The sequence below is a fragment of the Cladosporium halotolerans genome, assembly GCF_011745625.1.
Source record: "Cladosporium halotolerans strain TM138-S3 chromosome Unknown Sca7, whole genome shotgun sequence".
Lineage (NCBI taxonomy): Eukaryota > Fungi > Ascomycota > Dothideomycetes > Cladosporiales > Cladosporiaceae > Cladosporium > Cladosporium halotolerans.
The window spans coordinates 979,233-993,535 of NW_027191458.1; the positions used below are offsets into that span (position 1 = coordinate 979,233).

Here is a 14,303-nt window from a genome sequence, read left to right on the forward strand (position 1 = left end):
TGTCAGTGCGCGCGTCCGTCGCGCGCAGCAGCCCTGCGCCTCACTCCAGCTGTCTGCCCATTCCCTGGCACACGGCACTAGCGCATGCGTCTGGCCCTGCGCCGCCGCCTTGTAGACCACGTCGCCGCGATGCACCACGCCTTGGTACCGCCTAAACTCAATCGAACCTCACGCCAGTTGCGCCTGATGAGTCCATAAGTACTTGCTCCTGTTTCCAATCTTTCCGAACTCTACCAATTCTCACCACACCACTCCTAACGATCCTCACGTACGCCGTTGCCATTGTGCAAACGCCAATATCCTGATACTGAAATCCTACCTCACCAACCAAACAAATCACATCACATCAATCGCAACCATGCAGCTTTCCCACCTCATCCTCCTGCTCCCCGCCTTCATGGCTGCCGCCCAAGATGACAACAACAACATCTTCAGTGACATCTCGAACATCGGCTCAGACATCACCAGCATTGCAGGCAGCGCCGTTGCATCGGTAAGCATCAACTACTCAGTTCCGTTCCCTTCCTACTCATTGCTAACCCACCCCAGGTCACGTCCGTCGCCGGTGGAGCTGGCTCAGCCGCAGTCTCCGGCGCGTCGTCAATCGGCTCAGCCGCGGTCTCTGCTGCTTCATCCGCAGGCTCAGCAGCCGTCTCCGGTGCCTCCTCTGTAGGCTCAGCAGCAGTTTCAGGTGCCTCGTCTGTCGGCTCAGCAGGCGTTTCCGGCGCGTCCTCTATCGGCTCAGCAGGCGTCTCCGGCGCCTCGTCTGTCGGCCAGGATGTCACAAGCGGTGCCGGCGGCGCATTCTCTACCGCAACGAGCGGCGCAGCCGGTGCCTTTTCCACTGCTACAAGCGGTGCTGCCGGAGCTGTATCGTCAGCGACTAGTGGTGTCGCAGGCGCGGCTTCTGACGCCAGCTCCGTGGCCGCTGATGCTACTACAACCGACTCGGGTGCGGCACACACCGGCGGTGCTATGGCTGGTGTCCTTGCAGTCGGCCTTGCTGCTGCCTTGCTGTAGGCAGGATGAAGTTTTTGGAAGACGGGGATGGCGGCGCGATTTCGATTCAAAGACCGAGGCTACGACAGCACAGCACGGGTCATGTAATTTAATTTGGTCATAAGGCCTTTCAATGAATGACGATTTTCATGTATTCGACACGTTAGTTCATTTTGGATTCTGTCTGTGCCATTCCTATGCAAATCTCACAGACTATCACACGAGATCGTCAATATAGAACGATACGGCATGGTACGTTTGGACGTGAATTAAAGCATGGGACCTTGCACACGGCTCTGAGCACGTGTTGAACACCTGCGTTCAGCTGAGCTGAGACCCCAGCTGGCGTCCAGTGCGGAGAATGTTGCAATCGCGAAAGCGCAACGCCACAACGATCCTTCGTGTCCCTACTAGCCACACATCATCTTGCTCGCCGTCAGCTTCCAAGACGGCGTACTGTCCTACCATCCGATAATCTCAGAAAAGGTCATGGTTTCAATACCTGTTGTGCAGAACGCGGCCTCGTGCATGTCTACGCACGATGCTCATTCGGTCATGATCCTGGACGTGGTATCGCGCCGCGTCCACGTGTGTGAGCCGTCGACTTCAAGACTACGGACCAAATAGGCAGGTGGTGTCTTCCATGTGCACTACCAGATAAGCTAGGAATGCATATAGCTTGACAGAGCTTCGCCAATCATGAGTTGCAAGTAATCCAACATTAACGTCCCTTCACGGCACTCCAACACCATGACCGTCCCACCGCTCGAATCAGCCGACATCGTAATCATCGGCGCCGGCACAGCAGGCTGCGTCCTCGCCAACCGCCTCAGCGCCGACCCCTCGCTCTCCGTCCTCGTACTCGAAGCCGGCGAAGACCACAGCAGCGACCCGCGAGTCTACACTCCCGCGCGGGCGCGCGAGCTGCTCGGCGACGAGCAGATCGACTGGGACTTCGAGTCCGAGCCCGAGCCCGGACTCTGCTTTCGCGAAAGTGCACCGGGCGGTCCGCGGGAATCTGGTCGCCGCATGGCGCAGCCGCGAGGGAAGGCTGTGGGCGGCACGAGCGTGATCAACTCGTTTGCGCTGATCAATCCTTCTGCGGCGGAGTTTGATGCTTGGGCTGAGATGGGGAATGGGGGCTGGGATTGGGCGGGCGTGAGGAAGTATTTTAGGAGGTTTCAGACGGTTGTCCCGCCGGACGAGAAGGTGGTAGAGGAGCTTAACCTGGCGCACAATTTCACAGCGGGGGGTGGGTCGGGCCCGGTCCAGGCGACTTTTCCTCTCAATGCGACTCCGCTTCAGAAGGCGTGGTTACAGGCTTTTAGGGATCTGGGTCTTGAGAACGTGAACGATCCTTTGGAGGGTCGGGCGATAGGCGGTGGGATCACTGCGAATCACATTGGAGCGAAGGATAGGGAGAGGTGTCATGCTGAGGTGGCATATCTGCGACCTGTGAAGGGGAGGAAGAATCTAAGCGTTGTATCTGGGGCAATGGTGCAGCGAATTTTGTTCGAGAAAGAAAATGGTGACAGAAAAGCCGTAGGAAGGGGCGTGATTTACCAAAAGGCAGGGGAGACGCGTCAGGTCAGAGTTCGCAAGGAAGTCATTGTCGCCGCCGGGGCTTTTGGCACGCCACAAATGCTCGAACTGTCTGGTATCGGGGATGCTGAACTTCTTCGCGAACAAGCCATCGATGTCATCTATGACAATCCTGCAGTCGGCGAGAACTTGCAAGATCACATCCGCGCCGGGATCTCCTTCGAAGACACCGAAGCCGCCGCCGGCATATTTCCGCCAATGTCCAGAGAGGAAGCAGAGAAGCTGTACGAGGACAGCCGCTCGGGACCTTGGGCCGAAATGGCGGCTTGGATGTTTGCGTACATGCCACTTGCTCGTTTCGCTTCGAAGGCAGACATGAAACAGCTCGAAGCAACGTGCCGTCAACATCTAGACTCCAACAGCCAAGACCACTCGGCACATCAGAGCAAGGACACCGCATTCATCGAACGTACCCTTCTTTCTCCCAAGGAAGCAAGTGCAACAGCGTACCTTATCCGCAAACCAGTGGCGCCGGTCCCGGGCCCGCAGCTAGGAGTAGGCAAATGCGTCACGTTCTGCGCAATGCTGTCTCATCCTCTGTCTCGGGGAAGCGTGCATATCACATCCCCTGAGGCCAAGACAAAACCAGTGGTTAGATTCAACTACTACACGCACCCCGTCGACCTCGAAGTCCACGCACGCCACCTACTTGCGTTGCAGGATCTGGCCCAGGCACCTGCGTTCAAGCCTATGATCAAAGAAGGCGGTGCACGGTACCCTCCTGTTTTGGACCTAGAGGCCGCGAAGTCGTTTCTCAGGGAGACGGCGACGACTAATTACCATCCTTGCGGCTCTTGCGCTATGAGGCCTGAAGGCGATGGGGGTGTGGTTGATGAGAGATTGAAGGTCTACGGGACTGCGAATGTGAGAGTGGTAGACGCCAGTGTCTTTCCTGTGATTCCCAGGGGAAACATTGTGAGTTCTGTTTATGCGGTGGCGGAGAAAGCGGCAGACATTTTGTTGGAGGATCTGGGATTGAAGACGGGAGATTGAGCACCAGAGTGCAGAGTGTTGTCGCATGCCATGCCGCGAGAAGTCGATGATCCTTGTCTGCTTGTAACACAGAATTTCAGGAGCCCGGATAGTGAGCATCTAACCTCAACACAGCATGTATTGACCATGACCACGATCAGACGCCGACACTAAAGTACTGAATCGCATGTGAAACCAATGAAGTCACAGAGCCAGTTCTGATGTCTGCTAGCATTCCGTGGACGTTCCTCCGCGCGCCTGGAAAGCCGAGCGGTCCGGCCGCCGCGCAAGGCTGAGCCGCGGGCTGACGTTGATGGTGGGAAACCCAACGAGCACCGCGCAGCAACGTACCTGCAAGCACTGCGCTCGTAAACGTAACGCTGCACTTGGCGAACATGCTCTCGCAGGCCCACGCTCGCTACTCTTCCGTCCCGTAATCCTCTCATACCATGTTCTCCCGCTGCGCGCCAGCATGCCCACAGATCAACTAGAACCGTCTGAAGTCCCGCAATTCGACAGCATCACCACAAACACTGCCGAGGAAAGCGAAGCGTCAGCAAACATCATAGAAGAAGACACCCCATCCCGCACCTTGACACGCTCCCCACACCCCTACTTCCGCCATGGATCCACGAGTCGCAAGCAAGGCCGTCACGGCGTTGGCGCTGAGCGTGATTCCCGCAGCGGCTCTGTGGTACATCAACAAGGACGAGATCACGAACTCCCCGATTTCGAAGACCCAAACACCACCACAACCCCAGCGTCCGAGACAGGAGTGAATGCCCCAATGTCGGTGACCGGCAGCGAGAGCGGCACGGAAGCTGACGACGAGAGGCCTGATTTCATGAAGTTGCTGCCTCCTCCAACACTCAGGCCACGGAAGGGACTCAAAGTTGGGGAGAGGAGCGAGGAAGCGTTTTTGTCGCCGAGCCAGCTGGACGATGACGGGAGGCATGAAGAAGACTATTTTCGCCAAAGAAAATGCGCTGCGAATGAGAGTGACGAGGCCCAGAAGAGCAGGGAAGATGAGGAGAGGGATAAGCTGTACCGGAGACGACTACACGAGTTCGCGCGACGAAGTTCTGAAGTCGCGCTCGTTGGACTCGTCGTTCTGCTCGTGTTTTGCGGAGAGGGCGTTCTGGCTACTGCCTGGGAATGGCGGCTGGAGCTTTTGAGCCATTCCGTAATCACGGCTCTGCTTATTCTTATCTACCCGGTCAAGCTTTCGATCGTCGATACCAGAGCGACGTACAACAAGCCCTGGCAGAGGTTTCGTGTGCCTGCTTCCTTCGACCCGGCGACGGTTCTGTATCCGCCTTTCCTGCCGGCGCTGGTTGCTCTGACGGTCTCGCCACTAAATCCTCAAATTATCCTCCCGAACATTGTCTTAGGACTATCGTCTCTTCCACAGCGGCTCTTCCCACGGTCAAGCCGATTTTCTGGGATCAATGTTGTGCACTGGCTCATTTCAATCCTGCCACTTTTGGTTTCGGAGAACAGCAATTCGGTGCCGTGGCTTGCGGCAGAGAAGCCCTACTCAGTCAAAGCGACGGCTGCGCTTTCCACAGAGGTCCTGGTGACGCTTTATCCACTTCACCATGCCTTGTTGCAACCATTACAGTACCTTACGACTACCAGTCTCCTAATATCGGAGCTACACTTGCTGTCAGTGGTACTCATAAATCTACTGCTATTCGCGCAAACCCCTCAAACCACCATCTTGAAAGCGTGCTTATGGATAGGCGGTCTTTCACTCTTCGTTCTCACAGAGCGTGTCTTACATTGGAACGTCACTCTTGCGCGCGTGCCGAAGTGGAAGTTACGTCGACCTGGCCATACAGCTGAAGAGCGTAAATCTTTAATTGATGCCGTGACGGACATCATCCAGGCACAGCGGGCCACTGCCGCGTTCAGGTCGTCTTCACCAGGCCATCACAGCGATGCTGACGAGGACCAACCTGAGGTTACTCTCAAGAAAGCACCTAACGGCCAGCCGAAGTTGGCGACGCGTGTCTGGCAGAACCTATACATGGACGGGAGCCACGAGCTAGAGCCGCAGTCTGCTGTCGAACCCCGGAAGCTCACATCCGCTCTCTCATCGCCGAAAGTTGACGGCAGCGCGGCCAAACGCAGGCGGAACACCGTACCGGCAGGTATGGCAGCGAGCTTGCCAGCAAAGCTGGCGTCCAAACGGAAAAAGGGGAGATCCGGTAATTTGCTGTGGTGTTTGCAGCTTACACCAGTCCAAGCACTTAGAAGGAAGTGGATATATGCTGGTTACGTCTATGCAGTCATTGTTGCTGTCGTACTTGGCCCCGTCCGGAATTACGTCTCACGCAAGGCGCTCAATGGCAGCGAACCGATCGGCTGGGCCGTCGGCTATCTGTTGGGTAGTTTGGAGCCAGCTCGCTCCGTGATTGTGGCTCTACATCTCCAAAACTGGATTTTACTGCCGCCGCCATCCGCTTCTCTATCCACCATAAACTTCACATTTCCTCTGGACCTGCCCTCAATTCGCTACGCTCTCGGCCCCTCCAATGTCCGCATACTACTAATATCGTACTGGCTTCTCGTCCTCCTCGCCGGCCTTCTCGCAGTCTTCACCCTGACTGCATACGTCGAAGTCGATACGCGCCGCAAAGTCTTCCACGGCGTCATGGTCGCCATGCTCCTACCGTCGACTTTCATCGACCCGAGCGCCTGCGCCCTCGCCCTAGCCCTCTTCCTCACCCTCTTCCTGCTCCTCGAAGTCATCCGCGCCGGCCAAGTCCCGCCCCTCGGCGCCGCGCTCGCCTCCTTTGTCGCCCCATACGTCGACGGCCGCGACCTCCGCGGCCCCGTCGTCGTTTCGCACATCTTCCTGCTCGTCGGCTGCGCCGTCCCACTCTGGTTCTCCCTTGCCGCCACGCCCCGCGGCGTCGACGGCTGGGACCTTGCGAGAGAGCACCGTGACGTCGGAATGCTCGCCGGCGTGATCTGCGTCGGCATGGGCGACTCGGCAGCCAGCCTTATCGGCCGCCGTTACGGGCGCCACAAGTGGTCGTGGGTCGGCGGCAAAAGCCTCGAGGGTAGCGCGGCGTTCGTGGTCGCTGTGACCGTCGGGCTGCTGTTCGGGAAAGTCTACCTTTCTCTGGGAGGTTGGACGGACGCGACCGGGCAGCTTTGCGGCGGACGAGGAGCGCTAGAAGTGCTGCTTTCGGGCTGCTGGGTCTTGACGGTCATCAAGGCCGTGGTGTGCGCTTGCGGAGCGAGTTTCATGGAAGCTGTGCTGACTGGTGCGAACGACAACGTGGTTGTGCCTGTCGTGTTTTGGTTACTTGTCAAGGGGGTTAGGTTGTGAAGGGTGGATCTCAGAGTCATTTTGTCAGCATATAGATACCTATGTAGCGCGGAGTCAAGGATTGTGCTTATGTTATATCTGAGTCTACACGGCGTTGCGTTGGCGGATGATTAGCGGAGGCGATACAATTCGCATCCGGTATGACATTGTGAAGCGGCTATAAGAAATGCAATGCGACTGACTTCAACAAATCAGCTTGATTTCACGGTGAGATGGCCGAGCGGTCTAAGGCGCTAGCTTAAGGTATTGTCCTCAGACGTCCCTACAATCGCTAGTCCGAAAGGGCGTGGGTTCGAATCCCACTCTCATCAACATTCTCTTTTGCCATCTTAGAGACCTGCGAAGGTTCTTTTTTGATCAATACCGAAAGCTCCGATGAGTCGTGCATTGGTAGCGTCAGTGTAACGTGCTTTCACGCACTATGGCGTCTCGATACATTTGCTCTATGTGTTCATCGAATTCGATTGACTACCTTGTTAGTATCAACCCATACTCAGATAAAACCAGCTCTTCTCACAAACCATCCCAACCCGCCAGCCAACGCGGTGCATCCTGTGAAAATGATAATTGAGCCGTACTGGCTGTCATAAGCAGATGTGGCGCCTTCGTGCAAAGTTTTGCTCTGATCAATGAGCGATTCGCTGAGCGGCCCAGAGATGATAGACCCGACGCCCCTGCCCATAGCCAGCAGACCAAAGACAAGGTTGGCATCGGTGTTCTCGTACTTGCCTTGCAGCTCGCGGATAACGCCTCCCCAGCTCGTCGAGTAAGCGGCCGCGGTTAGGCCGTATAGCAGACTGAAGACGAACAGCGGGGCCACGGACGTGGTGAGGCCGAGCACGACGAAGACCGCTATGCAAGAGAAGATGCATTGTCCGAAGAGCACGAGAGTCACGTCGAAGCGGTCGACGAGGGCGCCGACGCCGATGCAGCCGAACATGGCTGCGAGGTTGACGAATAGGATCGTCAGCGAGCCCATGGTCCTGCCGAGCCCGAGGGCGTCGGCGATGGTGGGCAGATAGTTCGTGGGTAGGAAGTAGCCGAGAGCTTGGATCGTATTGAACAGTTGAAGGGTCCAAAAGAATGGTGACTTGAGGAAAGACACGTCAACTGGCGGCGCGACATGAGCCGCGGAGATTGGGAGACGAGGCTTCAGAAAAATAAGAATGGGGGAAGATAAGACAACAATGATCGAGGCAACGATACGAAGAGTCTGTCAAAGCGTGAGCGAACGGTGAATTTTGATGAGCGCACGGCATTGTCACCTACCCATCGAAATCCGACTTCATCGAGAATGGCCTGTAGCACGAGAGGCATTGCGATACCACCGGCGAAGTCACCGGCGATAGCGATTCCAATTGCCAGGCCTCTCTTACGGGAAAACCATTCGTTGAGCAGGTTTATGGTCGGCATGACCAGTGCGTTTCCGGCAATAGCATAGATAACGCCTTGGCAGGCAATGAGCTGCGGTACGGTGTTCGCAAACGAAGCACCCACAAGGGCAACTGCGATCGTGGGCACACTGAACCAGAGAGACCAGCGCCTAGCTTTTGGCCATTTGCGGAAAGCCCAGAGGAACACCGGCATGGTGAGGTACATAATGCCAGTCGATGTAGTACCAATGGCTGCGATTCCACCTTGCGAGGCAAAGGGTTCGGTGGATGCATAGTACTCCTGCAGAACACCGAAAGATAGAGCGAAGCCCCATATCAAGAAGTTGCTGAGGAAAGAACCCGCAAGCGTAATCCAGGCCAAGTAGCCTTCGTCTGTTGGTGGCAAGGCATGTTGAGCGTCTCGCCGGGAAGCCGTGGGCGTCAAAGAAGTGAAGTCGTTTTCGGTCTGCGTCGGGACCCTATCGTCGAAGTTAGAGAGTTCCATCTTTGTTATGTGCTCGGTTTGAACAGTTATTCGGCTGGTAGTTCTTTCTTATGGTAGGATACAAACGCACATCCGACGTCGGCGCTCGGCTTAGGAAACCCTAAAGTCTTGGAGTACACGCGCCCTACATTGTTCCGCCATCCCATGCTTACACATCACAGAGCTCATCAGAGAATCGGGTCAAAACATTGGCTATCATGCGATCTCTTCAGTTGCAGTCAAACGGGTCTGGTGAATGCGACTACTTATGATTTGTGAGACGAGCAAGCCTTGGCGGCCGTGGACGGATGAGTAGCAACATCCGGAGTATGTCTTGGGACGGAGGTCAGAGTCAAACGATACAGGGGACGGCAATACTGCATTAACGACTCAATTGTAGAGTAACGGTGTAGTACTGAAGATGAAGAGGTTGTTGCATATACACCAGGGCACTGCTCGCGCTCAAAGGAGTTTGGCACGTGTGCGGCTGAACACGATTGGCGGAAGCGGACTCCCTTCGATTTCCCATCTTCATCGTACGACTGACAGTCATCTCAACTTGGCATTTTGCACGGGTGTGATTGTCATAAGAGAAAAGACTGAGCACTCGTCCCTAGGAAAATCGCCGGCTTTGTCACAACATCTCGCATTCCAAAAAACACGTCTCGTTACTCACCTCTACTGCAGACATGGAAAGCATTAGGATCTCATTTAAGCAAGACGTTTTCGGCAATGACATCTTTGCTCGAATCACTTGGATCAAAAATGAGACCCGGACAGCAAAGCCAATAGGTGAGCCATGACTTGAGCACGGACGACCATATCTGCTAACTGATATTGAGCCTTGATCTATCATGGAGGCGGCCTTATGATCGGTAGCTCTGAGATCATTCCTCCTCCACAAGTCAAATGGCTGGCAGACCATGGATTCTGCATCGTCATCCCCAACTATCGACTCGCACCTCAGGTGAACGGCAACACTATCTTCGGCGACGTCGCGGACGCCTACGACTGGGCATCGTCACGCTTGGTAGATATCATGCAGACTGAGCATGGAGTGACTATCGACGGGGCCAACATCACCGCCATGGGACATTCGAGCGGTGGAACTCTCGCGCTCCATCTAGCCTCATGCAGGCCGGTCAAGGCCGTCACCGCTTTCTATCCGTCACTATACTTCGCCGATCGAACCACAAGCTCGCACAAAATCTATAATGAACCTCCGTTCGACAATGTTCCTGAGTTTGTTCCCACCGAGGATGACTGGAACGCCATATCACCGGCTGGCAAACAGATTTCGGAAAGCGGTCTCCCAGTGCCGGGCTTACCAGTGCCACCGCGCAGCAAGTGGCAGATGCACGTCTCGACGAGAGGTCTGTGGATGAAGACGTTGTGTCCTGATGGGAACTATGCATCCATTGATCCATTGACTCGCCTCAGTGCTGACTGGCCACCCGTGATGTTCGTCACTGGCGAGGCAGATGTCATCCCGGGTAGTGGCCTTGATCTTGTTCAGCGTGCGGAGAAGGACATGAAAGCGGCAGGCATGAAAGAGATAGTTGTGAGGGTGTTGCCCGGAGCCGGACACATGTTCGATCTGATCAAGCCACTAGGATCTGAAGACTTCGGACCCGAGTGGCAGGCTGTGGTAGAGGGATTGCACTTCTTGGAATCTCACGTCAAGCAATAAACGATAGAATTTGCAACACGCTACCGGTATGTGTATGATAAGAATACCATATGAAACAGACTAAGGCTCTACGCTCTAGCCATGCCTATTGACAGCCTTGGCTCCAATTGGCGTGAAAGGCCTCGGCCCAAAAGCAGTCGCACCGTCCGACCTTCCCTGGATCTTGAACTTCTGGCATCCATTCCTGCCATATGCTCGCCAGTTCCAGCCTCGGGGATCCCGAGTGTTCGCACAAAGATCGTGGAACTGCGCGAGACACCACTGGTGCGGGACCCACTGAGGAGGTGAGCAGTTGCCGTCGATCTTGATGTGCAGCTTGTTGCCCTTCATTCCGATGGTTCCCACGCCCCTGCCAGCGTACTGAGACGGGACCTTGATATCATTAGATGGGCCATCACCGTCGGCCTTGTTGCAGAAGATTTCAATGGCTTGGTTGATGCGAGGGAACCGTTGGCCGCATTTCACCGCATTCTCAAAGTCCGATGCGGCGGAGGCGAGGGCTACGATAGCCAAGAGAGTGAGGAGTGCCAAAGTCGAGAGAGACTTCATGGTTGCGTCTTGATAACGATTTTCGTGCTAGAAAAGCTTCGTAGAAACACGCTGTCGCGACAGACTTGATGTCAGCAGGGACGGATGCAGTTCTCGCAGCGAGGACAGCACAAGGAATATGGCCGGTTTGGGGAACAAAGGACTTCAATAACACCGCGCTGCCATCGCCAATCACATGGGTGTGCAATTTCTTTACAGTTGAACAAAGGAAGCTGTCGGTTGCTACAAAATGAAAGTGAAAAGTAATCAAAAATCTCTTTGCCGTCATTGACGAGCGTCTTCGCGCATATTGATATGACCCCGAATTCAAGGTATCAGCACTAGCAAGATGAAACAAAAACTCCCCCTCAGTTGTGGGACCACTTGCACTCGATCGATGTAGGTGATGAACACCGTAGCTCAATCCCTGGTCACAAGACCTACCTTAAGCATGCAGCTCACCACGATAGAACGCGCCCTGCAAGTGATCGTCAATGCCCATTTTCGCATTCCGACCTCTCAAGCGGAGCATAAAACAGACAGTTTCCCGACTTACCGAGTATCCAGTCTTCTTCCACCTCGCGTTGACCCAATTGGTCAGAGCATCTGAAGAGTTGCACCAGTCGTATTTGTCCCAGCAAATTACAAGGACATCAGCAATCGGGGAGGGAATGGGCTCGTGGGCCGCGGCGGAGACAACGTAAGCATGTTGGGGTTTCTTCCAGGAGAGGTTGATGACCGGCATCGCGGATCTCGCCTTGGAACAGAGGCTGTTGGGGGCCATGTTGAGTGGCAGTAGTTTGGGGGTTGATGCTTAGCGTGCAATAAGGCCTGGTCCCGCACGTAGGGATGGTGAGCCTTCAGTGCGATATTGCACATGTCCGAAGTTTTATGGCCTCTCAAGGTAAAAGGGGTAGCCATACGCCTTTGTGAGCATTGTTCATCATCTTTGTCGCAAGACACTATAGAGGGGGAGCTTGACAAAGCTTTATTTAAAGCACTCGCTTTGTCTTTATTTCGAGAGGAGTACCGTGAGCAAACAATCTCGGTCGAAAGGTAGCATCAACCTTGGCTTCGCTGACAGGCGCATTATGCTGTTGGCTGGTGCGGCAAGTGACATAATCTGCAATTGTACGATTCGAATTTATAGGCCCGCTCGTGACGAGAATGCAGTGGAAATGGCCGTCCTCCACCTTAGATTCGTCTTGTGACAGCGCTATGTGTGAGACAATGATATAAGCATGGCCCAGAACGTAAAATCAGGCAGACGTCGGAGGCACAGTGAGATACCAATTTCGTTGGTAAAGAAATAAGGACTGTGTTTCTGTACTATTATTACTACATTCGAAATGGAAATTTTAATAGAAGAGACACATTATTCTCACAGTGTAGTTGGCTGCTTAGTCCTCACAGTCCTCATCGACGTTCTTGTTGGACTTTTCCTTGTGCTCCTTGATTGCGTCCTTGACCATATCAACGTAGGCGGGAGCGACGTTGAGACCAGAAGCGACCTCGGCAAGATCCTTGTCACCCAGCTCCTTCACGAGCTTGGGGTGCGCGGCGACGATGTCGGGAAGGCTCTTGACAATTTGCGGGTTTGCGGCCACGATGTCAGGAAGCGCCTTCATGATGGATGGAAGGTCGAGGTCGAAGGTTGCTGTAGTGCCGGAGGTTGTAGACTCCGGAGCTGATGCGTTTGATGGAGTCTCGGCGGCGGTGGAGGCGTTAGAAGACGTAGAAGCGGTGTTCAGGCTCTCCTCCGCGACGCTGGAGTCTTGTGCATCTCCAGAAGCTTCGGTGCCGTTTGCAGTCGAAGAAGCTCCGGACTCCGATGCTCCGTTGGAGCCAGATGGGCAAGTCAGGTCGAACAGCGGCTCGCCGAGGTCTCTGCCGACGATGCCGAATGATGGCTCTGGCGCAGGCGAGGCGTTGTTGTCGCGGAGGATGTACCACCAGACATTGTAGTTGTTGAAGATATCGCAGCCGACCTCATCCCAGAACGTCTTGGAGTTCTCAACGGAAGCGACGGCGTCACCCTGGGTCGGGCCAGAGACGGGCCATCCGGTCTCAGTGATCCAAAGGGGCTTGTCTCCCGCAACACCTTCAACAGCACTGAGTGCATTATAGAACAAGGCGTTGCCATTCTCAACAGAGTTCTCAAGAGAGCTTTCCCAGAAAGGGAAGGCTGCGTGATGTCAGTACAAAATTCTTCCACTTGCAGATGATACAAAGCTGAAACATACCGTTGAATCCGACCCAGTCAACAGCGTCCAGCACAGCGCTGTTGCTTCCATTAACCCAATCATTCCATGTGTCGACGTGGCCAACGGGGGCCTCGGAAGCCGCAGTGTTGGCGATGACAGAACGTGTGCGCTGGATGTAGTCGACGAGGACGTCAGGGCCTTCACCGAGCCCGCTGTCGTTCTCGATGCCCTGAACCGAGACTCTGTAGAGATCCTCGGACCCGACGGAGATACCAACGATCAGGTCAGTCAAAGCGGTACCGTACTGATCAATGGCAGCGCTGAGAGCATCGAGCTCGTTCTGGAAGACCTCGCTGCTGGCTGAAGCCCAGAGTCCGAGCAACAAAGTCGTCTGCGTGTCAATGGCAGCCTGGAGAGCAGAGATGGGAGTGTTCGTCGTGCCACCTTGGATCATAGTGTATAGGCGGGCCGAAGAAAACCCAGATGCATTGGGAAGACTGTTGGCACGGTTGAACTCGGCCTCAAAATCCGACTGCTGTTTCGGGGCGCCGTTGGTGAAGACATTGCCGTAGTTGAAGCCCTTGGACACGCCTTGGGCGGCGGCGGTAGCGGCCAGGGCCAACAAAGATGTGTACTGCATATTCGATAAACGATGGTCGGATTGGAAATCCCAGCAAACCTGCGTTTAGGACGGAGAGTTACTTTTGTAATGCCACAGCGGTACCTGCGTCATGGGTCTGGCCTAGACTTACGCATACTCCAAGCCGCGGACTCCACGTCTACCGCTCTCAACGCGAGAGTCCCACCTTTAGGTACCTGTACTTTCCACGGCCTGGAGCGCATTCAGTCTCTGGGCCGCCGGCGGCCGCGTGGCGAGTGTGGAGGACACGACCTTAGTGTCTTGGGGAGCTCGGGGCTGCGGGTAGGTCGTTCATGATAGGCTGCAACAGGGATCAACTCTTGCTATTTCCGTCAGGTCAGGAACAAATACACAGTAATAGGCTTCGCTGGAATGTGGCGCATCCGGATGGAGATGTCATCGGCCGCGGTCCGCTGCTTGGCGGTATTCTTTCGCTGAGCACCGTCTGATCCCGGGGCATGGCTGAGCACT

The 14,303-nt window shown here is 55.1% G+C and overlaps 8 protein-coding genes across 8 annotated transcripts; 4 read left to right on the forward strand and 4 right to left on the reverse strand.

Annotated features, from left to right (window-relative positions):
* The first annotated feature begins 163 nt into the window (after positions 1 to 163).
* On the forward strand, positions 164 to 1,153 carry WHR41_03113 (uncharacterized protein). The gene is made up of 2 exons (XM_069371719.1): positions 164 to 493; positions 550 to 1,153. The coding sequence occupies exons 1-2, from the start codon at positions 359 to 361 to the stop codon at positions 1,018 to 1,020; spliced, it is 606 nt and encodes a 201-aa protein (XP_069231409.1). The 5' UTR covers positions 164 to 358; the 3' UTR covers positions 1,021 to 1,153.
* Positions 1,154 to 1,749: 596 nt separating this feature from the next.
* Positions 1,750 to 3,594, forward strand: WHR41_03114 (uncharacterized protein; the record flags this gene model as incomplete). The annotated part of the gene is made up of 1 exon (XM_069371720.1): positions 1,750 to 3,594. One exon carries the CDS (start codon positions 1,750 to 1,752, stop codon positions 3,592 to 3,594), a length of 1,845 nt encoding a protein of 614 aa, XP_069231376.1.
* A 451-nt stretch (positions 3,595 to 4,045) lies between these two features.
* On the forward strand, positions 4,046 to 6,913 carry WHR41_03115 (uncharacterized protein; the record flags this gene model as incomplete). Its single annotated transcript, XM_069371721.1, has 1 exon — positions 4,046 to 6,913. One exon carries the CDS (start codon positions 4,046 to 4,048, stop codon positions 6,911 to 6,913), a length of 2,868 nt encoding a protein of 955 aa, XP_069231375.1.
* Positions 6,914 to 7,406: 493 nt separating this feature from the next.
* On the reverse strand, positions 7,407 to 8,791 carry WHR41_03116 (uncharacterized protein; the record flags this gene model as incomplete). Its single annotated transcript, XM_069371722.1, has 2 exons — positions 7,407 to 8,126; positions 8,183 to 8,791. 2 exons carry the CDS (start codon positions 8,789 to 8,791, stop codon positions 7,407 to 7,409), a joined length of 1,329 nt encoding a protein of 442 aa, XP_069231411.1.
* Positions 8,792 to 9,184: 393 nt separating this feature from the next.
* Positions 9,185 to 10,585, forward strand: WHR41_03117 (uncharacterized protein). The gene is made up of 2 exons (XM_069371723.1): positions 9,185 to 9,562; positions 9,613 to 10,585. Exons 1-2 carry the CDS (start codon positions 9,460 to 9,462, stop codon positions 10,458 to 10,460), a joined length of 951 nt encoding a protein of 316 aa, XP_069231377.1. The 5' UTR covers positions 9,185 to 9,459; the 3' UTR covers positions 10,461 to 10,585.
* Positions 10,536 to 11,009, reverse strand: WHR41_03118 (uncharacterized protein; the record flags this gene model as incomplete). Its single annotated transcript, XM_069371724.1, has 1 exon — positions 10,536 to 11,009. One exon carries the CDS (start codon positions 11,007 to 11,009, stop codon positions 10,536 to 10,538), a length of 474 nt encoding a protein of 157 aa, XP_069231374.1.
* A 424-nt stretch (positions 11,010 to 11,433) lies between these two features.
* Positions 11,434 to 11,772, reverse strand: WHR41_03119 (uncharacterized protein; the record flags this gene model as incomplete). Its single annotated transcript, XM_069371725.1, has 2 exons — positions 11,434 to 11,466; positions 11,545 to 11,772. 2 exons carry the CDS (start codon positions 11,770 to 11,772, stop codon positions 11,434 to 11,436), a joined length of 261 nt encoding a protein of 86 aa, XP_069231373.1.
* Positions 11,773 to 12,281: 509 nt separating this feature from the next.
* On the reverse strand, positions 12,282 to 14,188 carry WHR41_03120 (uncharacterized protein). Its single transcript, XM_069371726.1, has 3 exons — positions 13,945 to 14,188; positions 13,232 to 13,871; positions 12,282 to 13,173 (listed from the first exon to the last, which is right to left on the reverse strand). Exons 2-3 carry the CDS (start codon positions 13,830 to 13,832, stop codon positions 12,389 to 12,391), a joined length of 1,386 nt encoding a protein of 461 aa, XP_069231561.1. The 5' UTR covers positions 13,833 to 13,871; positions 13,945 to 14,188; the 3' UTR covers positions 12,282 to 12,388.
* Between the last annotated feature and the right edge of the window lie 115 nt (positions 14,189 to 14,303).